Source organism: Orbicella faveolata, unplaced genomic scaffold (assembly GCF_042242905.1).
Source record: "Orbicella faveolata isolate gen_17 unplaced genomic scaffold, um_ofav_v1 contig_48, whole genome shotgun sequence".
NCBI lineage: Eukaryota > Metazoa > Cnidaria > Anthozoa > Scleractinia > Merulinidae > Orbicella > Orbicella faveolata.
In genome coordinates this window covers 6,101,980-6,124,498 of record NW_028301578.1, presented here as the reverse complement: position 1 = coordinate 6,124,498, position 22,519 = coordinate 6,101,980, and the positions used below count along the sequence as shown (strand labels likewise).

Below are 22,519 nucleotides of genomic sequence, written 5' to 3'. Positions count from 1 at the left end.
TTTGGATTATATGGCCAAATTGTTAATTTTTTTCATAAATTTTCCCTTTTCAGAATAGCAACAATTTTAGTAAAGGCATTTTTGAGCTCAGGAAGTTTTGATGTGAAAGCTTTGAGAGCATTCAGAGTTCTCAGACCCTTGAGACTGGTGTCTGGTGTTCCAAGTAAGTGTTCATGAAATGTTGCTTATTGTAGACAGCTCGGGTTGACACCAAGGGCTGTGTTCATGATTGTCACAAAGTTTTGAGAGAGGTGGCCTTATCGCCGGAGCAGGCAGCTGATTGCAGAGCAGATGTGGGGAGATTGAGCAAGCAAGCGGGTAAATGAGTGAAATTGCCTGCTTGAGTGAGCTAAAAAATGGCAAGAAGTGGGGAGGAGGTGAGCAAAAAGAGGAGCAGAAGGGGAGGGAATTGCACTTGCTCACAATTTTGTTCCTTTCACTTGCTTTTGAAAATGAACGCATGCTATGCAGGCTAGCTGATTGTCATGTTTTGTGAAAGAATCAGTTAAGAGGTAGCTGACAAAGATTATGAAGTAGACTTATATCAATACACTGCTGAGATGTTGTCAGCCTCGGCAGTTTTGGCCGTGTACTGGAGTCAATTGGTACACTGCCAAAACTGTCAAGGCTGACAACAACTCATGCCCACTACATACCCAAAACAATAACATTCTTTTAAACAAACATTAATTTCAGCACTTTTAGCCATCTTCCAAACATCCTTTTTTAATTTATGCAAATTACATGTACAGTGTACTCTCTATATTCAAATCTTTAATGTTTCATTTTATCACGGTGTTTTCCGTTGAAGACAGTAGAGACTGGCTGTCAAAAGCTCTTCTTTTTAATAATTTTTACCACAGAATGCTTTATTCATTGTCATTTGATTTCTGTTGATTTGAGAGACATTATGGGATACTCAGGGGGCAAATTACAGTGTAGTACATATTTGCCCCCTAAGAGTCCCATGATAGCTATTTGAAACAATGGAATTCAAAATGGCTGCTGTATTGGTAAAAAGTTATATTGCAAGCATGCTATGCAGGGGAAGAGGGGACGTTTATACTGCAGGAATAATGCATTGGGAGACAAGACTATGTTTGGGGACAAGGGACTGTTTTTAGGGAGGGGCTCATGCTGGGTAGAGGGGACTTTGTTTTGGGGGCAGGGACCTGTGAAATGGAACAGGGGCCACAGGGATGACTGTTCTTTGCATGTGTTAAGGATCTTTGCATGGAGAAAGGGAGCTCAATTATTAATAATAATGGTAGGGCATAGGGGACTACGGACAGGGGAGAGTCTTATGTATCAGGTTTATTGCTATGTGCTCGGTGTATCGGGGAGGCGGGGGGGGGGGGGGGGGAGTTGAAGAGCTATGTACAATACACATCGCAAGAAGACCACATACATGAATATTATGTTTAGGGGGAGGGAACTGTACATGGGAGATGAAACATTTCACAGGGCATTAGACCCTCCCTGGGGTTTTAATCATCTGTGACTGGAGTATCTAAGGGAGGAACCTTGAATAGGAAATTTCCTTTCTTGAGGTCAGCTGCAGTATCTCGTTACATTGTACAGTTCCAGAAAATAACCCTACTTCTCCCACAGAGGTATTGGAATTCTTAGAGGGGTGGGGAGGGATCTTTGAAAAAGTCCCTTCTGTGGGGGAGGTATGGATATTTTCTGGAACTTCACATTGTAACATGAGATCGCTCCCAAAAGTGTAGATTTAACATTGAGAATAATAAAGGATCAATTCATTGCTTGATCTGTTTTCATTTTCAGGTTTACAAGTTGTTTTAAATTCAATTATCAAGGCATTGATACCACTGTTCCATATAGCTTTGTTGGTGGTTTTCGTCGTTATAATTTATGCAATTATCGGGGTTGAGTTGTTCATGGGACGTCTTCACAAGACATGTTATGACAATGTAACAGGTAATTATTCGTGACTGTGCTCTGTTGGACTATATGTAATAGGTCTTATGCATGATTACACCACATGCTCAAAATTCATCACCAAGCCTTGTTTCCGTGAAATTGGAAATTTGAAAACTTGAACCTCTGGCACCTTTGTGCTGTTTTTACGAGGAGATTCTTTTCATCTGTGCTTTTTTGGAAATTTGTCCACAATAAAACTTGCAATTTGTATTTTAAAAGTGAGGCTTGGTGGTGAAATGTGCTTGTCTGATCAGATGGTATCATGCACAAATTTTTTTCAGTCAGGATTTTAATAAAAAGTGGCAGTTAGTAAAATTCACCATGTGAAGGTAGTAAAATTCACTAGGAAGAGTTTACCAACCATGTACTTGAAAATCAACTGAAAAATTTACCATTATTTGCTTGTTGGACTTGAATTTCTGGTTTTAGATTAGCTTAGGGAGGGCTATTTTGTAAACTACATGAGTCATCAGTAATCAATGTTACCCTCATAAAATAAAGTGTTACTAATATATTGAGAGAAAATGGGAGCAAATAATCCATTGTTTTCATAGTATAAATCTACTAGTCGTTCAAACCTATATCTAAATTCTCTCTCCGACACTAAGAAAACGCCAAGAAGCAGCCACCACTTTGTAAACAACCACTCACTGCTAGGCTACGCATTATGTACATGTACAAAAGAGTGGATAGTGAGTAGCGTAGCCCATAAGAGAATGGCATTCATGTTAGAATGCTGGTAGATTTATACTCAGATATTTTAATGTTTGTTTTAAAGGGACTTTGTTGAGGGTCTTTAACCTCACTCTAACTTTAGTGTCTGAATTTAGGTGCAGAAGCACTTGAAGAATCACCTCCTTGCAGCTCAGGCAGTTCTGGGTTTCACTGCGATGCCAGCCTGGGACAAGTGTGCGAGGGAGGCTGGAAAGGTCCTAATCATGGAATAACAAATTTTGATAATATCGGCTTGGCCTGCATGACTGTATTCCAGTGCATTACACTTGAAGGCTGGACAGATGTTTTATATATGGTGAGTCAAAAATAAATGAGTTAATATATGGTGAGTTAATGAATGAGTTAATAATGAGTGAGTTGATGTACATATAGTGGGTTATTGACTAAGCGTGAGGTCAAGATGGCTGGAGCAGTGGATGCAAATATTCTCTTTTGTATTTTTATTTTGATAGATAGGCTTTTATCTTGGTAAATAATTATAATGTTTAAAAATTTAATATGTACATAGTCCTGATGATTGTAATTCTTTTTAGGTGTCCCAATTAGCAGTAATGTAAATCTCATTGACATGTAAATAAAGTTATTATTATTATATTGGCCAAGTTCTTTTTTTTTTGCATCACTGCTGGAAATAATTTTTCTTCTTTAACAGGACATGTGTCCTTTCAAATTTTCATTTTGGTTGGACATCTTATCAATTTGACCGGACACTAATTTGCATAACTGATTAGCATAATTAATTGGCAGAATAAAATTTTTTGGGATACTGTAAAGATTTCCAATAGAAATCATTCAAAACTGCATTTAAATTTGATTTATTTATCATTTATGATGATTATATGACTTAATCTACAAGATGACTGCACGGATCTCTCCTGGTTATCTCCTGATTATATGTTCTTCAAGCAAACCTAGTTTTCTATTGAATGCTACCATGAAAGGGACACAGTCAGCTTTAGGACCATGCTGACTTGGACACTAGTTTTCTCACTTTGAAAAAAGTTCACCTCAACCTGAAATCAAAGTATGTCCAGAAATCCGCTTCAATCTTTGCAGTGTTTTTCTTGATTTTCAATCATTCACTGAAAAACCTGTTTTTAAGTGTGCTTTTGCTCAATCCTATGATATTATTTTTATCATATTTGGTTAAAAACAGTATGGATCGCGTCTGTGTGATATCCAAATTAGCTATGGAATGGTATTTAATGCGCATATGCAGCAGCTGACTGGGTCCCTTTAAAGCAGTAGCCCATCACTAGGAGTGTACAACTACCCCAATTAGTCCTGTCCCTGCGTTTTCACAGACCGATCTATTTTTAGTTTGAATTAACTGCGAATTCAGCCCCCCCCCCCCCCGCCCCCAGGAACCTCAGTGACCAATCACAAGCATGGACTTTATAATTTCACCAGAAGATTAGGTCGACATGTCCACCTGAGGCCGCCATTTTTCTCCTTACTGATTCGCGCTCATGTAGACTGGAACTGACCTTTTTCGTGGGAAAAGAAGGCTAAAAATAGACCGTTCTGTAAAAATACCATGACATAGGCTTAGTATGGGAGTTGCAGGCTCCTAGTGATGTGCTCCTGACCAAAGTTGACTCAAGGGTACAAACATGAAGTGCTAACAGCATATCGCAATGCTTGTAGTGCATAATAGTGAGATTTCTGAAGAGCATTTTATTTGGCAAGAACAGGAAAGATGAACACTTCTGCTTTATGATATGGCAGAAGCCTATAATGGGCTCCTGGCGCAATTTCGAGCCTTTTAACAATGTATCTAACCAAATTTTATGGATGGGCAATAACTTGGTGCTGGTAAAATGTTCGGACATCATGTCCGATCATAATGTTAAATTGACCGGACATATTCAAAATTTGGTCGGACAATGTCCGATGACCGACTGTTTTTTCCAGCCCTGTGCATGTTCGTGGATTAAGGCGGAGTCGAGGTCCATAAACATGCAAAAAAGAACAAGGCCAATATCCAGCCATCTTTACCTCACGCTTGGTCAATAAAGGATTTACTAGGTGGAAAAAGAACACTTTTCTGACGGGACACAGCGGGTAATCCCGAGCGGGCAAGATAGCGCCATCTTTCCCACTCAGGTAGCCAATCACGACGCAGGATTTGGTTCATCTTGTCCACTCACGGAGCTTGCTAATAATAAGGCGAAATAATCAATAATGCTCAAACCAGTGACATCGTTTGTTTTGGTTTTCTTTTCAGATCAATGATGCAGTTGGCAATTCCTGGCCGTGGTTATACTTTGTTACGCTCATTATCTGGGGGTCGTTCTTTGTTCTCAATCTAGTCCTTGGTGTTCTCAGTGGGTATGTGCGATTTGGTCTTGTTTGTTTTACTTTAGTCTTGGGTAAATGTTTGTTGTCGGTTTTTGTTGTCTTTCTGATGAAGTTGAATTTTCTCTTTCTACAGAGAATTTGCCAAAGAGAAGGCAAGGGCGCAAAAGAGCGGTGAATTTCAAAAGTTCCGAGAAAAGCAACAGGTTGAAGATGCTTACAATGGCTATCTTGATTGGATAACACAAGCTGGTATGTAAATATCAATTTAGCATATCCTACAGTTCGGATATTCGCAGTAGATCTTTGAAAACATTGAAAACGTAAGATATTACAAAATTGCAACGTAAGGCTGCTTCCCCGCTGATAGAGACCCTAAACTCTTACAACTTAACATTACTCTTTTTACGACAAAAAGACAGCCATGTGATCTGTGCAACTTTGCGGGAAAAATTTCTATAAGGCTGTTACACTTTGCAACTAGTTTAAAACGTTTTCAGTGCAGCATTGCCGCTATGGTGTAGCTGTGCTGGAAAAAAAATATTTTGAGACATGCTGTGCAGTGTTGCCGAGTGCCATGCCTACTTTTACAGAGGAAACAGCAGTCACAGGTACACCTTTGTGAACCTATTTATTTTCTACTTACAGAGGACATTGAAGGTGATAGCGAGAGCGAGAGCGGAGATGGGTCAAAGAGTTCCAGAAAAACTTGTAAGTAAATTCAAATCTAGGGAATTCAGCATCAGGAATTCTTATCTCGTGGATACAGAAACGCCAGAAAGTGGGTCATCGTGAAAAAAGGGGTTAAAGGAGCTCAATTATGGTATATTGAGTTATTTTGGTCACGTACAGAACTACCTTTAAATTGAAGGAAACCTGAAAATATTAGTTTACTAAGATAGAAAAACACCAAAGAGATACTAATAAGCCATGTAGGAACAAGGATGGTTAAGGATGGAGAAGATTGACACGGATTACAAGTGACGAACTTGAAACTGAAATTTAGGCTAAACTTTTGGAAATGCGCAAACCGTGACGTAGCTCCTTTAAGGAAAACACGAAGGCTGTGACACCGAGAATGACACCAAAGAAAAGGTTTAATGAGCAGAAAGAAAATGGCGCACAAAGTCAATTTTAAATTTTGCAACATTTCCAAGGCAGTCTTTGTAAAAACGACAACGAGGCGTGGACAAATTGTGCTTTGAAATTGAGGCAAACTTGACTTGAATAGCGTATCTATTGGAAGAAGTGAACTGGCACATCAAATGATTTCCATCAGAATTGATGCCTGAAACATTGAAATCTCGGTTTGTAAGTTCATGGTATTCTTCAAAAGTATTCAGTAATCAAATAAATCTGAAGATTTTAGTTTGGTGGCAAAGTAACGAACGCTTTCAACGGCTAGACACAATAAAAACGCCTTCCAAGCCTCGTGCCGGTCATCTCTAACTCTAATACTTACGTTGTTTTGCAATAGTGCGGTTCTCACATGAGTGTCAAAAGTAATTCGTATTTGCCTTGGTTTTACGTTGCTGCACTGAGAAACTCGCGCCGCTTTGTCAATCAGAAGTAAAACCAAAGCCAGTCTGACTTGCTCGTACACGTTTTCCCGCGCTTTACGCGAACTGCAAGTATTTGCTCCCAGTTTTGATTGGTTAACTGAATTTTGTGTCCTTTGTGACTGGCCAGAAAAATTGCTCGGTTTAGCGCTGTCATGTAACGACGCTCACGCAATGAACTTGGGAATTATTTTCCAAAAAAATAATTGGAGACGAATGTCCGCTTTTACTGCTGTTTAAGTGATTTCTTCGTGAAATAACTCACGGTTACAATGTTCACGTTACATGCACAGCGAAACATTCAAGAGCTGAAGACATTGAAATGATTGACAGAAATGAGAGACCAGACAATGCCACTCAAGATGTTCATCATGGATGGTGTCATAATGAAAAGTAAGACGAATGTTCCGTGGGTTTTCTCTGTGTTTCTCGCTTTGTTCCCGTTCTTCCTTGTATGTTCGTGCCCACTTGCCCCATAAAGAGTCCAGAGTCCGGAAAAGAGGGTCACCCTGTTTCCCGACATTGCGTGACAGAGAGGGCCAGAACTGGACAAGGCTGTGGGGATTATGGTGACAAGTTAAGATTAATTATAAGCTGCTATGTTATAAGGCTAGCTCCATAGCAGGCAAGATAGCCTAATCCTGTGCTGTGATTGGCTCTCAGCTCCGAGCGGGCCAGTTGACACTCTTTTCTCGCTGGGAATTTACCTTGGGTGTTCTTTATGTCATATAATAAATTTTTTGTGAAGGTGAATTAATCAACATGACACGAGCGTGAGACAAAGAAAAATTCTGAGTCCCCGACGGGAATCGAACCCATGACCTCCCGAGCACCGGGCGGGTGCTCTATCCACTGAGCTACGAGAACTCATGGAGAGCAAGGTCATTTAACTGAGTTCATATATGACAGGTGTCCTGCACACTGCTAGGATCAACGCTATCGAATTCATCGTGAGTAGTGATAAGTTAATAAAGATGGTGAATTTTAAGCTCGGTAATGAAATGTGAAGGTGAATTAAGGTGTACCGTCAAGATGGCTGGATATTGGCCTCGTTCGTTCTTTTGTTGCGTGATTAAGGACATCAGTTGCGTCTCGGTTCATAAACACGCAAACAGGGAACCGCGCAATAAGCCAATAATCCCGGTCATATAAGATCAGTTGGCTGCTTACAAAGGGTTACTCGAGGGGTTGAATTCAGGTTAGAGGTGTTGAACAAGGGACCTCTGATTACAAGACCAACACCCTTAACTGCTCGACTTGTACCTACTCTGTTTTGTTCGCAACCTTCAAATCTTCTGTTCTATCTTTTATTATATACCTGAGAAAATTACGCCATTGTGATTGGCTGAGAGCAGGCCAATTTATTGCTAATTTTTAATTTGCACTGCCGTGCAAATTAACACGCGCGTTTTCTTGATTCGCTCAGTCATATAGTAAATGAGTAATCTTATGAAGTCTCGAGCAATTAAGGATTTACAGAACTCGTGATATTTGAAAATTCTTTCAAATTGCACTCACCTAAAGGTTCGTGCAATTTTGAGAGAATTTTCAAATCACTCGTAAATGTAAATACATATCTCTCTTTCTTGCCCAGTTTTATTTATCAACACCATCTTCCTTCTTCGCGCGTCCATTTTCTTCCACCCATCCTCTTTCCTTATTCTCAATTTGTAATAATCACAAATTTATTTTGAATTTTTTTTTTCTGTTTCAGGAAAGTGATAAAAAAGTGGCATCACCGCGCCAGAAGGGAACTGCGTAAAGCTGTTAAAACGCAAGCCTTCTACTGGATTGTTATACTAGTTGTATTTTTAAATTCACTGACACTAGCGTTGGAACATTATGATCAACCTGAGTTTTTAACCGATTTTTTAGGTAAGATTCTCCCTTTTTCCGCCGGAAAGAGTCATTCTGAGTGTTTTTTTTAAACAAAATATAACAAGGGAAAAGAAAAAGAAAAAAAACTCAAAGTCCAAATTCGATGCTGGCGTGGGTTACCTGCTGGTGTGGATTACCTGTGTTCAGTTTTTGGTCTCTGATAGGACACTTAACTCTCACATGCCTTTCTCTCCTCCCCCACCCTTTCCTGGTGTAAGAATGTCAAATTGTTTGTGGAATGCGGCAAAATATCGGGAGGGAGGGGATGGTTGGGAGGTAACCCTTTCATGGAAACTGAGCAGTATCCCATCCAGAGGGGTATAGTAATATTCCTGGTCACTTCATGCTATTGAAGCCAGTGAGAAATTTGTGTCTTCAAACTCCTAGGATTGAAATGGGCTTTGACTTGCCTACATCAAAAAGGAAAAGCTGTTTCAATCTGTGATTAAAATTAACCTTGCTTCTGTCAGAATGATACCGAAACTAGCAAGTGTTTCTTATTTTCTATTTCAGATATAGCGAATAAATTATTTTTAGGAATATTTACTATTGAGATGATTATCAAGATGTACTGTCTAGGATTCCATGGCTATTTTGCATCGCTTTTCAACAGATTTGATTGTTTGGTAAGTTGGTGGTTTTACAAACGTTGGTTAAGCTCTTTAGCTATCAAAATTGGTAAAGCTCAAACTTGAAAAAGTTAAGTCGAAACAATATACCAAACGAGGGTACTCCTCAATAGCTTTTATTGAATGGCCACACACTAGGGTTTCATCCACAGACTTTGGCTACAACCCCCTTGTACAGCATAATAAACAGTACCACGTGAAAGTACTGTTCAATAGCTTTCATTTGAATGGCCACACTAGGGTTTCTTCCACAGACTTTGGCTACAACACCCTTGTACAGCATAACAAACAGTACCAAGTGAAAGTACTGCTCAATAGCTTTCATTTGAATGGTCACATACTAGGGCTTCATCCACAGACTTAAAAGGTAGCACCACATTGTACCGCACAATAAACAGTACCACATGAAAGTACTGCTCAGTAGCTTTCATTTGAATGGTCAGACACTGGGGTTTCATCCAAGAACTTAAAAGTTACAACCACCTTGTACGGCAGCTCAATTCTGGCTTCGATATCAGAATGTACAGACACGTAGACACGTACTGTTAGACACGTTCAGAGACTCATCTGGAGAGAATCTCTACATATGCTGATACTTAAGGTTTCTTTCGTTTTTTTTCCCTCAGGTTGTAATTAGCAGCCTGTTAGAGCTGGCCATCACAGAGGCATTGAACCAGCCTCCGATTGGAATCAGCGTTCTTCGATGTATTCGTCTGCTTAGAATTTTTAAAGTAACTCGGTAAAGTTTCTTTTTTCCTCTTGTTTCCTGTACGTTAAAACTTTCATTCCTCACTCAACACGCCCAAGAGACTGGTTACTAGCAAGCTCGCAAGGATTTCTTGGGCTGCTTAGGAAGAGAACAGAATCGATGCTGTCTGGCAGAAGAGTTTTTCTAGAACAAAAGCAATGAAGCATTTTTCCCTGTAACTGTAGTGTTCCTTTACAACCCATAACTAACAGCAACTAAGAAAGTGAGCCATTAGACATTGTGTTAATTACGTTTGCGTGACTGCTTGTGTTACGTGCGTGACAGCAGGAATACCAGTGTTCCGTGACTGATTTAGATTCTGGTTTTGATTCAGGTACTGGAGTTCACTTAGTAACTTGGTGGCGTCGCTGTTAAACAGCATGCGGTCCATCGCTGGTCTTCTGTTGCTTCTCTCTTTATTTATGCTTATCTGCTCGCTGCTTGGAATGCAAATCTTCGGTGGAAAGTAAGTGTTGTTTTTACGTTGTTATTTTCCAGTTTCTTCATGTTCGTCAGCTTGTTCGTTCGGTCGGTCGATCGGTTGCTCACTCGTTTGTTCGTTCGCCCGTTCGTTCGTTCGTACGCTCGTTCGCTCGTTCGCTCGTTCGTTCGTTCGTTCGTTCGTTCTGGCGGTCGTTCCTCCGCTCATTGATCCGTCCTTTCCCTTTGCTTGTTCGCTTGTTCATAGCATCGTTCGCTCTCGCTCATTTGTTCGTTCGTTCGTTCGCTCTCTTATTTGAACTTAGCTGATAGTAAAGGTACATGAAGTCACTTTTACATCCTTGTAAAAGTTTAAACTTGTTCATTTCTGTTTCTTTCAAGGTTCAATATAGACGAAGACCAAATTCCACGCAGCAACTTTGATTCCTTTTGGAGAGCACTTATCACAGTTTTTCAGGTGAGAAAAAGTCATCTATAAGAACTCAAAGAATCCACTGAGCCCACGGATTTTTTTGTCAAAAGGGTTGCTAAGTAACGTGCGAAGTTCTGTCGCGCGCGCTGCTTGCGACAAATCATACCGTTGCGGCTGCACCATAGAGCGGTTTTCATTTGAGTGTCGAAAAGTAATTGGTTTTGCATCAACTATGCTGCACGATTGGCTTAAAAAACTCGCGCCACTTTGTCAACCAATTAGAAGTGAAACCAAAACCAATCGTGGCTCGTTGGCACACGTTTTTCCGCGCTTCGCATCAGCTACATGTATTTCAAGTTTTGATTGGTTCATTCTGTTCTCTGTGTCCATTGTGATTGGCTAGAGTGATTACTTTGGTTTTGGATTTACGACACTCCATTGAAAACCGCTCTAAGCTTTAGAAATCCTTCACGTTCTCAAAAGAATTTCGTTGCGAATGGCGCTTCTTGATCTTTTGCAATCTTAATTTTTCTTGATTTTAAAATATTTTTGTGATTTTCTCTAAATTGAAGTCACTTCGGTGCATCGCAAAAAGGACATGTAACTGGATGCAGTGGAACCTCGGGTTGCGACCACCTCTCCTCAGTGACCAGTTTTCCAAAATACCAAAAGTTTCCAAGTCAAATCACTATATTTGGTACCTCTTGTAAGCGACCACCTCTCGCAAACGACCGCGACAACTCTTAGAATTAAAAGTTTGTAATTTTCTTTTGTTATTAACCTCCCGTAAGCGACCACCTAGGCTTCGACCGTATGAACATAGCGATGCGCCCATCTTGCATGTTGTTTGACCTTGTTGGCTTTTCTTATCATCAGATTCTCACAGGGGAGGACTGGAATGCTGTGATGTACGATGGTATCCGCGCGTGGGGCGGCATTGGAGAGGCAGCCTCAGCCTTGGCCATCATGTACTTCATCTTCCTTGTCGTTGTTGGAAACTGTATCCTCTGCACACATAACCATTCTGTAACATGTAAAAAAAAAATTTTGTGTGGGCATTGATCCTTGGAGCTGTTGTTTGCATTCTAATACAACCGGTCGGGTGATTTGTGGAAGTGCAAATCCCTTTTCTCCATTGCTAGTTACCATAAAGGATATCGGGAACGCCAAAAGTACCCTTACATAACAACCCCCTCCCCTCCCCCTTCTTGAATTTAAGACCGGATGGAAAATTCCTCTCTCTCTTCCCCCACCTGAAAATATTAAAAACAAGGGCGCAGCTAGCCGGGGGGGGGGGGGAGGGTCCTGGAGTGCCCGTGACCCCCCTTTTGTAAGCTGCTTTTAAGCAAACAACCTACAACAGGTGTGTAAAACGATGACAACCTGATGAGTACCCTCACTTTGACACAGTGTGACCCCCCCTTGAAAAATCTTGCCTACGCTCCCTGAAAGACCAACAAAAAAGATCAAATGAACAAAAGTACAGTAAAAACCTGCGTATGAAAACCTGCATTAAAAAAAAAAAAAAAAAAAAAAACGTGTTAGGCTAAGATTCTCTATTTAGATCCCGTTACTTACGAACTTGTGGTACATTTGAACTTGATTATGCTAACTTGGAATAATCGCGGTTCTGATACGCGGGGTTTTTTTACTGTAATCTAATGCTTCTCTGTTAAAAATAAAACAAAAAACAATAACAGCAGCAAAAAAGATATGAGATATTTTTGTTAGGTTTGCTGTTAAACGGCTACCCTTGACGTTATTTAGACATCCTTCTCAACGTATTCTTGGCCATTGCTGTCGACAACCTGGCTGATGCTGAGAATTTAACAGAAATGGAGGAAGAAAAGAAAAGGAAGAAAGAGGAAAAGAGAGAAAAGGAAGCCTTGAAAATGAAAGGCTCCATAGAATCACAGAACATGCTGGACCAGGATGGAGCTGTGGTGCCCAACCACAGTTCAACCTCACGGTCAAATGCGTAAGAGCTGACATTTTGTGTGCGAGGAGTGGAGAGGAGAGTCTTCATGTTATAGAAAAAATAGCCTCCATTTGGAGCGAAATATGCTCGGATATTTGTCCGCAGACATTATCTGAGCTTCGAGGAACAGCATAAGTCCAGGAACAAATAACCGGGCATATTTTTGAAGTCAAAAGAGGGCTATATTTATTATCCTTCAAATATTTTCGAGCCACGTGGAGTCTTTAAAAAAAAATGTGGGATATCACTCGGATGTTCTCCAGATTAAGTCGGGGCATATTCAGTGACGTGACACATTATGACCAATCACATGCGAGCGAAACTATTTGGTGGATTATAGAACGCTAATATTGATGGACGGGTACAGAAAGTCCACTTCAGAGCTTTTTGATTTGCGTTAGTGCTCAAACTCCAGAATTTAGTGATCTCATGCTCAAAGTAATTTCCAAAGTTTAGGACTGTGTTAATCGTTAAGACCAGTAAAAACCCCATTTTCTCCGTCTTTCAGAACGTTGGACAAGTCCACACAAGAACTCCATTCCACAGGAACTTTAAATGGAAATGGTGTTGCAAGAGTAAGTGAATAGTCGGTTGATTGGAAACAGAAACTCTCTTTACTTATTCCAAAACTATCCTTTTAATGTCAGACTGAAGTATTTGATGGTAGATCAAGGCTCTCCTAGTTTTTGATATTCCTTATTCTCATCACCTCGCAGCCGCAGCCGCAGCAGCAGCCGCAGCCGCAGCCGCAGCCGCAGCCGCAGCCGCAGCCACACCAGCTGCAGTTGCAGCCGCAGCCGCAGCCGCAGCCGCAGCCGCAGCCGCAGCTGTAGCCGCAGCTGCAGCCGTAGCAGTAACAGCAACAGTAACAGTAACAGTAACTTTTACTGATGTATAATAAGTTTACAAGCCTTAAGGTGCGTTTCTTTAAGAAAATCTAAGATTGGATTCTTAAATCCGAAAACGGATTTTGCGTTTGTTTTCCTAAACAGATTAATCCAAGATCTCTCGAGTCATGGTGCGTCAAAGGAACCGAAGAATGTACTCTGGGCATGGATTCTTCGGTTTTTGGATGTACCATGATCCGAGTGATCTTGGATTGATCTGTTTAGCAAAGAAACGCAAATCCGTTTTCGGATTAAAGAATCTAATCTTGGATTTTCTTAAAGAAACGTACTCTTAGTAGCTCGCAGGTAGCAAAGCTATTCTGGGCGAGCTACTATTATTTTAAGAGTATTATCTAATTTAATTAAAATTTGAAAAAATATACAAAATTTACTCTCAATGTATAAGTCTTTGGCAATGCCTCTGTGATCTGTAATTACAGACACATAATTTTGCCATTTTCCTACCAGGTAACAATTTTGTAAATGCTTTATAGACGAAGTTTTTTTTAGCTTTCTGGTTCATTTTTTGCCGTGGTAGTCATGACTAGGCCCAGGTCAAACGTCGGACTTCACATGAGACGAACTAAATTGCAATTTGAGTCGATCCAAACGGAGTCCAAACGGATAAAGCTCGACTGTTGGGTCAAATGTCGAACTTAATTTGAATTTAGATCGTTCAACACGTTCGATCTGTCTGCCTCACACGAATAGAACGTGTTGGTCGATCTAAATTCAGTCAGACGAACTCAGTTGAGTCAAACGACGAACTTATCATGACTCCGCTTAGTTCGTTTCAAGTGAAGTTCGACGTTCGAACTGGACCTAATTCTCTTTAATTTTTTTTTTTTAAATTTTCAATTTTTCTTATGTCTTAACGATCGTAAAACAGCAGAGTAACAGCAAAGTTTAAAAAGGAAGCAACATTTTTTATTTTACAAAACATGCGTCGACATTACCATGTCATCGTCAGTTGCAAATGTTTGACGGTTGTGCATTTGAATTTTCACTGTTTACGTGATTACATTGTAGAATTATGCCATAAAATTTACCTTAACAATTTGAATATTGGAATGCACTGTTTTTGTTTTTAATTCTCTTTTATCTCTGCAGACAGCGTCACACAATGACATCGAGGCCCAGTCTGCGGAACAATCTGAACATGACAAGCCTGCCATCAACAGTAAGATTTACCCGTAGATGACGAAGAATACAAATGAATATATGAAGGATGATATATTTGATATCTTTCTCCGCAGTTCAAATATATGATCCTTCATATATTCATTTGTGTTCTTCGTCATCTACGAGTATATTACGAACTCACAATGTGACCAGCTCCCACATGGCTTGATAGCTCAGTTGGTGGAGCACTGCACCAGTATCGCAGAGGTCATGGGTTCGAATCCCGTTCAGGCCTGAATTTTTTTGAGGCTTTAATTTCACAACTGCTTCAGTTGTGCGCATAGCTGCGATGATCAATCATGTCTTCTTGTGCTGAACTTGTTTGTTTGTTTTTTCAGACAACAATGAAAGCGCTAGCGCTGCCTCTACTGAGGATATCGACAAGGCTCCTATGCCACCTGAGTCCGCCCTCTTTATTTTCTCATCAACTAACATGTGAGTAGTAAAAAAGAAATGTGTGTTTGTCAATAGAGTGCCTTGCTTAGATTAGCCATGAAATGGAGGCCAAAGTTATTACATTTGGCCAATCACAATAAGGGCAATAGCACAATGAACCAATCAGAGCTCGAAATTGAAACATACAATCGTTGTCGAGGGCGGGAAAACATGAAACGTGTACTAGGCTCGGGAAATCATTCAACTGAAGCCAAACGCGGGAAAAATGAAACTGTTGCCTGGCGCGGGAAAAATGCAACTGGTGCCAAGCGCGGGAAAAATGCAACCGGTGCCCAGCGCGGGAAAGAGGCAGCTGGTACCTAGCACGGGAAAAGGCAGCTGGTGCCTAGCGCGGGAAACATGAAACTGAAACGCAGCGCGGAGAAAAGGAATCCGATGCCAAGCACTGGAAAACGTGCCTAAGCTGAGTCTCGATTGGATTTTGTTATGTACGTGATTAGTATATACATGAATAGAACGCTGTAAGTTTTTATCAAATTACACCTTTTGCTGTTCATTTACAGAAAATATCCATTCATTTCTGTCGAAATTCGTTTCATTATGGTCACACCAATATGACCTTCATTTGCGCGTATGGAACATTCAAGAATAACACTTGCATATGCATTAACATTCAAAATCAAAAGATAAACAATACCTCCCTTTGACATTCATTAGCTGTAAATGTATTCTCATTTTTGTCGAAACAAAATTCGTTGTCACGAAACGACGATCATTTACACTTTTGGACAATCCTTTTTCAACAAAAGACTTTCAATAACAGAATTTGCATGAGCACTCACAATCAATTGCATTATTATACACCCACATCCATGAAGGTGACAATCTTAAGTGCGGTGAGACAAACATTACAGCCATAATAACATTTAGTTTTGGAAGAGAGAATATCAATTTTGCTGAACAATTTATCCCTCAATTGCCTCACTATTGAGGCATCGTGGCAAATATGTTTGCATGAAACGATACCATTGCCCACATTTAGGCCCTGATTATTCTTTCGCTGTGTTCAAATGGGATTCTATTTCTTCGTGGCATTTGTGGGGAAATCTAACCGTCACTTTATCACATGTATACTGTAGTGCGCCCTCTGAGTTGTACGCAAAAGGTTCGTAAGAGGCTGAATTTATATCTGCAAGGGGAGGACTGTGAAAATATGATTAAAAAAAAGTACATACGGTCCCTAGTTCTATAATCAAATTTTCGGGGAAAATTGGGCGCGATATCTCTGTTCAAAAGAATTACGCTAATGAGCTACTGTTTCATCTTAACGTTAGGTGAAAACACGGTAATGTCTGTCTCAATGTACTAAAGGTTGTCACCTTCACGGATATGGTTGTATAATAATGCAATTGATTGTGAGTGCTCATGCAAATTCTGTTATTGAAAGTTTTTTGTTGAAAAAGGATTGTCCAAAAGTGTACATGATTGTCGTTTCGTGACAACGAATTTTATTTCGACAAAAATGAAAATACATAACAGCCAATGAATGTCAAAGGGAGGTATTGTTTATCTTTTGATGATTTTGAATGTTAATACATATGCAAATGTTATTTTTGAACATTCCTTACACGCAAATGAAGGTCATATTGGTGTTAACGTGAGTATATTAACCATAATGAAACAAACTTGGACACAAATGAATGGATATTTTCTGTAAATGAACAGCAAAAGGTGTAAACCTAGCCATGCAAAGACAAAACTGAAAAATAACAATATTATTGCTTTTGACAATCGAAAACGGCTCAGTCCCACTATTTGATAATATTGGTTACATTTCTTGCTTGCAAAAAATTTCAGACGTTTAATCTTCGGACACTTCTTGTCTCATTTCGGACAAATTTCTGGCAAAAATTTCGGACTAATAATAATGGTGAAACTGGTGAAACATAACTGAAGTAAGTGTACGCCTACAAAACACGAATTAGTCTGAAGCAACATCTGTGGAAATGATAGTTTTACTGCAGCTTCAAGGTTTTACAGATATACCGACGGGAAAATAACACAATTTGTATCAAACCGTTATGTATCTCAAGTAGTGTTTCGATTAGAGCTCGCTCCATAAAGGAAACTAAGGCCTTTGGAGCTACTTTAAAGTTTTAAACTGTACTGCAAATATTTTGGACACTTCAAAATTTCGGACGGTATTATTTTCGGACCCTTTTTGTCCGAAATTAAAATCGTCCGAGATTTTTTACTAGTAATGTGTATGTTTACATACATACATTTACATACATACATTTTTATTTTTGTTTTCAAATTAAATTTACAATTATAACATACCCGCGGATAGCTGAGCTAATCTAGGCGGGTCATGTTTACACGAATTATTAATATACAACTACGTACAACTAAATACAACTGAAAGCAACAAGAGAACTAAAGAGACTAAAATTGACAACAATGACTAGAGACAACTAATAAACTAACGGTATTACAAATTCTTTTCAGAATTCGTGTCATCTGCTACAAAATCGCCACCAACACGTACTTTGTTAATTTTATTTTGTGCCTCATCATAATAAGCAGCATCCTGTTAGCAGCTGAGGATCCGCTCAACGCTAGTGCAAAGAGAAATGAGGTACGGCTTCTTTGAGATTCTTGCTCAATATGCCAGTTCTCTTTACTTGTCGTCATAGAATTCTTTTTTGTAATGTTGTGAGAATGTGTTGGTTTATCAAGTTAAAATATCCAAGACGATTATTTACCTTCCTCTCATTACCTGTTTGCTTGACCGTGTATTGATATTGTAATGGGAAATTAGAAGCTCGTCATTTGTGGCAGTTTCAGTAGTAGGGTGGAAAAGTTGCTTTTCCGGTGTCACTTCTTGAAGACGACAAGAATGACCCGTTTGCAACTTATACACGCAATTTGACCGGGCGACCTGAGGCCGGGAAGGGTCTGAAAAGACCATTGGAACTAGCTTGCAACTGAGGCTAATGCAAGGAGCCTTTTCAATTGCAAATGACATTATTCCTCCGCATGAGCCTCCAAATTGCAAGGCAGTCCCAGTCCAGTACCGAGAATACGAAAGTAGTCTATTCGCTTAAAGGAGTTACGTCACGGTTTGTATGCATGTATCTTGAAAAGTTTAGCCTAAATTTTTCAAGTTCGTCGCTTGTAATCCGTGTCAATCTTCTCCATCCTTGACCATCGTTGTTTCTTTATGGTTTTTTATTATCTCTTTGGTGTTTTTCTATCTTATTAAACTGTTATTTTCAGGTTTCCTACCATTTAAAGGTAATTTCGTACGTGGCCAAAATAACTCAAAATGCCGTGGCTTAGCTCCTTTAAGTTTTTTTCGTAGACCTTGGTTTTAAGCTTTATGAAGCTCCTTGATCGTCGTTTGTGCAAGGTTTGTTCGTTTTAGCGGTGTGCTATACATAATTGATTTCTCCCTGAGTCAGAATATCTCAGAACCAGGGATTTACCCGTTCCAGCGAAATGTTTGCCTTAAGGGAGCTAAGTCACGGTATCCTACGAACAAAATTACCTTTGAATTGAAGGAAACCTGAAAATAATAGTTTACTAAGATAGAAAAACACTAAAGAGATAATACTAAACCATAAAGGAACAAGGATGGTTAAGAATGGAGAAGATTGACACGGATTGCAAACGACGAACTTGAAAAATTTAGGCCTAACTTTTGGAGATGCTCAGACCTTGACCTTGCTCCTTCAAGATAATCTCATCATTTTTTTTTTTTTTCGTGGAAGTGGATAACTTTTAAAACTTTACAGACATATATTAATCATGGGCACCATCGTTTTCTATTTCTCAAAGGTTCTCAACTATTTCGACTATTTCTTCACTTGTGTCTTCACGTTGGAGATTCTTATTAAGGTAACACAATTTCTTTACTCTAGACAACCACGTTACTTTGTAATCAATAGATACTGCTATTTCGAGTCACGCTTTCGTAAGTCACGCTATCATTAGTCACGCTAATGATGCAGGTCACGTTAAAGTCTGTGTCATTGTCTTACATGTCATGCAAGTTTAAGTCATGCATGCCTAGGTAAAGAGAAGTTGCAGAGGACTTCACTGACTCCCAAGCAGTTTTTGTATTAATTAAATAAACCAGATCTGAAGTTAATTATGTAGACGAGTCATTAAATTGATGTAGTGCCCTGTTTTCCTTTCAGTTTGTCGCTTATGGCCTTATTCTTCACAAGGGCTCTTTCTGTCGCAGTGCTTTCAATCTTCTTGATTTACTAGTCGTATCTGTTTCTGTAATCTCAATCGTCCTTAGGTAAGTCTGTGAGTGCGAAATTCTTTTGAAAATAAGGCCCCTTCCACACTACGCTGGAGAAATGTGAAAACGCAGCTTTATTTCAACGGTTAGTACGTCTGCACTAATCCGTCACGAAAACGGAGCTTCTGGAAAACGTTCTTCAAACCGGAGGAATTTGAAAACGTCTGCTTTTCATTTTAGTGTGGACAGAAAACATTTTGAAAGCGGAGCTTTTTGAACTGTAGCGTCACGATAATCACGTGATTTCCCCGACCGAGTTTTCTTCAAACACAAATCCAAAATGACCGGTGATTGTTGCGTTTTCAAATTCCTCCGGCATTGTCTGGACGGAAAACACTGGCTGCATTTTCAGAGCGAAATCACCGTTTTCAAATTCCTCCGGCGTTGTGTGGACAAGGCCTGAGGCTTCAGTTGGCACGAATGTTTTTGTGATGAGGTTTGACAAGCATTGGCCTCTCTGTTTATCGATACGGTCATTGTACCCCTTTCAAGGAATGTAGGGTGAAGTTAACCCGTGCTCCGATAACAGCGAGTAATAAGGAAGAAGCGGACGTTCTGACAGAAACACTATAATAGGCCATTTCCGAATTACCTTGTGCCTCTGTATGGAAACGAGTCCACGTGCAAACCCCTTCATATGAAGGTGAGTTTCACTGGCATGAAAATGAACCTGTATTGGGAATATATTTTCATATGAATGGTTTCGCACGAACACTCGTTTTGACACAGAGGCCAAAGTTAACTTGGAAATAGCCTGTTCTTTAGGAAGTAACAGTCATTGGTTTCAGTTCAACTGAGATATCTGACTTTTTGTATCAGATTCAAATAAAGTTTAAGCATGTTGTTTCGTTGCATGATACCTTGTTTTAATAACGTTGTGTTTTTGTTGGGTTTTCTCAGGGACTCGCAGTTTTCTGTGGTGAGAATTCTCAGGGTTCTAAGAGTTTTGAGACCTCTGCGAGCAATTAACAGAGCCAAGGGTCTAAAGGTGAGCTAACTGCAAGAGCCGATCCCTAAACAACGACAGCAAACAAACAGACATAGATACGTTCAAAACAAGCTATTGTAAAAAACGAATTGACGATGCTTTAAATTTTGCTTCGATCAAAGTCAATATTCAGGAACGTCTTGCAGACAGTAATTCTAGTTCAGGGTAAGAATAGTTCTTGTATCTTTTGGCAAATACAATACAGAAACTCTTTTTATGCTTGTTATTTCCTGCCCTCATTCCCATCTTATTTCCATCTAGGCCTTTCGGCTTTGTTAGCTGGCGAAATTTCGCGTGCGAGTGATGTATTTTGACGGGAAAGCCGTGCGTAAACGCGAGTGGCGAAGCTGTGAGGAGATTGGCGAAGAGTCGAGTTGAATCCACCGTGGGGAAAAAGATGGCGGCTGTACATTTTACCACAATACCTTGCAAACCTAACAGCCTCTATGCCACGAAGAAAGCTAAAGTTTTACAATATTTGTTCCTGTGCTGAGGACATTGTGTAGCCTAGGTTTGAAGATTTTATAACTTTTATAAAATGGCGGCTCCACCACCAAAACTCACTCGCTCGCGATTCCCGCCATTTATGCAGGCTACCATCTAACCGTCTTTTCCATTCTTCTGTCTCCACAGCACGTAGTGCAGTGCGTTTTTGTAGCGGTGAAAACCATCGGCAACATTATGATTGTCACCATGCTGTTCCAGTTTTTGTTCGCCGTGATTGGTGTTCAGTTATTTAAGGTAACGTCCCTTGCTTTCGTTCAATAAGGGCGTGCATTTTGTCCCATCAGTAAACATGTTGCTCTCTTTTTGTGCTCAACTGTTACTATAACCTAGCAAAATGCTTGTGGATATCCTGAACCGCTGCATGGTTAGCTCAGTTGGTAGAGCGCCAGACTTCTGTGCGGGAGGTCTTTGGTTCGTGCCCCAGACCGGACCAACACTCGGGGTCGTAAAAGAACTGAAGAGATTGTGCTACCTTTGTACTTACATCTGCAAATGGTTAGACGTTCAAGTCCTCTCGGATAAGGACTGTAAACCCTAGGCACCGTCTTCTGCATCTTCAGTGTAACACGTTTAGCAGAGGACATTACACAATGAACTTCCGCATTAGGGCACGGAGTTCCCGGTGTTGTGGTGTGGCCTTACCTCATGGGTTGGTGCGTCACATAGGATTAACCTCATTGCACCTTTTGTCCAAGATAAATTAATATGTTTATGTCTGCTATGCAGAGGGAGCAGGTATGCCCCAAGGTACTTCAATATGTGGAAGAAACGAAACCACACCTCTGGAACGGGATTAAAACAGTATAATATTTCATTCTTTACTTTCATACTCTAGGGAACATTCTTTTATTGTACTGACGAGGAGAAAAAATACGAGGTTGAATGCCGGTAAGTCGCTTTTCCCACTTTTAAACAGCTTTTATTAAAAAATACTAAGAAAAAAATAAGTTACAATGTTTAGAGAGGAAGCCAAATCAGCCTTAGCTGGTTTTCATGCAGGTCCTCTGTCCTGGAAAAATTGGAATTTGGAGATGTTGGTTTTTGCGGAGAGAGGCTGAATACCGGAGAACCCGGCGAAAAACCCTCGCAACAAGGCGAGAACCAATAATAAACTCAACCCACATATGGCACCGGGCCGGCATCGAACCCGGGCCGCATTGGTGGGAGGCGAGCGCTCTCACCACTGCGCCTTCCCTGCGATTCTCTTTCGTTGTAGGCCGTGCAAGGATAGTTGTTAATCTAGTTCGACTTGTTTTCTTTTAGTGGAACTTACATCGAGTTCAGGGGGCCTGGATTGTCTAACCCTGAGGTAGGTTACTCACCATTGCACTTGTCACGCTGCGCTGTAAAAGTCACACAGTCACCAGTGCACTAGTCACGCACTATTACGTTGGTCACGTGATGCTTTTGTTGTGTTACTTATTTTGAATTTCTACGTAATTTAACGGGGCGTTGACTTGTAACGCACCTCTACACTAGTCATGCACAAGTAACGGGAAATCGAGTCTGCTGATTGTGTACGATTATACTGATCTCGCGCTATAACTCTTGTTTACCAGATAAACATTTATTCGATTTCACACGATTTTTTGAACCAAACTTTTATAGAAGGCCTTACAATCCAA

At 40.1% G+C, this 22,519-nt stretch overlaps 1 protein-coding gene across 2 annotated transcripts in view; it reads left to right on the top strand.

Annotated features, from left to right (window-relative positions):
• Nucleotides 1-22,519, top strand: part of LOC110066159 (voltage-dependent L-type calcium channel subunit alpha-1D-like) — a 44,840-nt gene that overhangs the window by 6,186 nt on the left and 16,135 nt on the right. For both annotated transcript variants that reach the window (XM_089280854.1, XM_089280853.1), the window contains exons 5-28: nucleotides 54-163; nucleotides 1,789-1,941; nucleotides 2,775-2,974; nucleotides 4,907-5,010; nucleotides 5,114-5,229; nucleotides 5,626-5,688; nucleotides 6,830-6,929; nucleotides 8,251-8,411; nucleotides 8,928-9,040; nucleotides 9,670-9,782; nucleotides 10,126-10,257; nucleotides 10,614-10,689; nucleotides 11,521-11,644; nucleotides 12,412-12,622; nucleotides 13,131-13,197; nucleotides 14,620-14,689; nucleotides 15,030-15,126; nucleotides 17,596-17,725; nucleotides 18,928-18,987; nucleotides 19,290-19,396; nucleotides 20,300-20,387; nucleotides 21,021-21,128; nucleotides 21,730-21,782; nucleotides 22,158-22,203. In XM_089280854.1, the coding sequence (XP_089136980.1) occupies nucleotides 54-163; nucleotides 1,789-1,941; nucleotides 2,775-2,974; nucleotides 4,907-5,010; nucleotides 5,114-5,229; nucleotides 5,626-5,688; nucleotides 6,830-6,929; nucleotides 8,251-8,411; nucleotides 8,928-9,040; nucleotides 9,670-9,782; nucleotides 10,126-10,257; nucleotides 10,614-10,689; nucleotides 11,521-11,644; nucleotides 12,412-12,622; nucleotides 13,131-13,197; nucleotides 14,620-14,689; nucleotides 15,030-15,126; nucleotides 17,596-17,725; nucleotides 18,928-18,987; nucleotides 19,290-19,396; nucleotides 20,300-20,387; nucleotides 21,021-21,128; nucleotides 21,730-21,782; nucleotides 22,158-22,203 (2,602 nt within the window). The remainder of the gene's footprint in view (nucleotides 1-53; nucleotides 164-1,788; nucleotides 1,942-2,774; nucleotides 2,975-4,906; nucleotides 5,011-5,113; nucleotides 5,230-5,625; nucleotides 5,689-6,829; nucleotides 6,930-8,250; nucleotides 8,412-8,927; nucleotides 9,041-9,669; nucleotides 9,783-10,125; nucleotides 10,258-10,613; nucleotides 10,690-11,520; nucleotides 11,645-12,411; nucleotides 12,623-13,130; nucleotides 13,198-14,619; nucleotides 14,690-15,029; nucleotides 15,127-17,595; nucleotides 17,726-18,927; nucleotides 18,988-19,289; nucleotides 19,397-20,299; nucleotides 20,388-21,020; nucleotides 21,129-21,729; nucleotides 21,783-22,157; nucleotides 22,204-22,519) is intronic.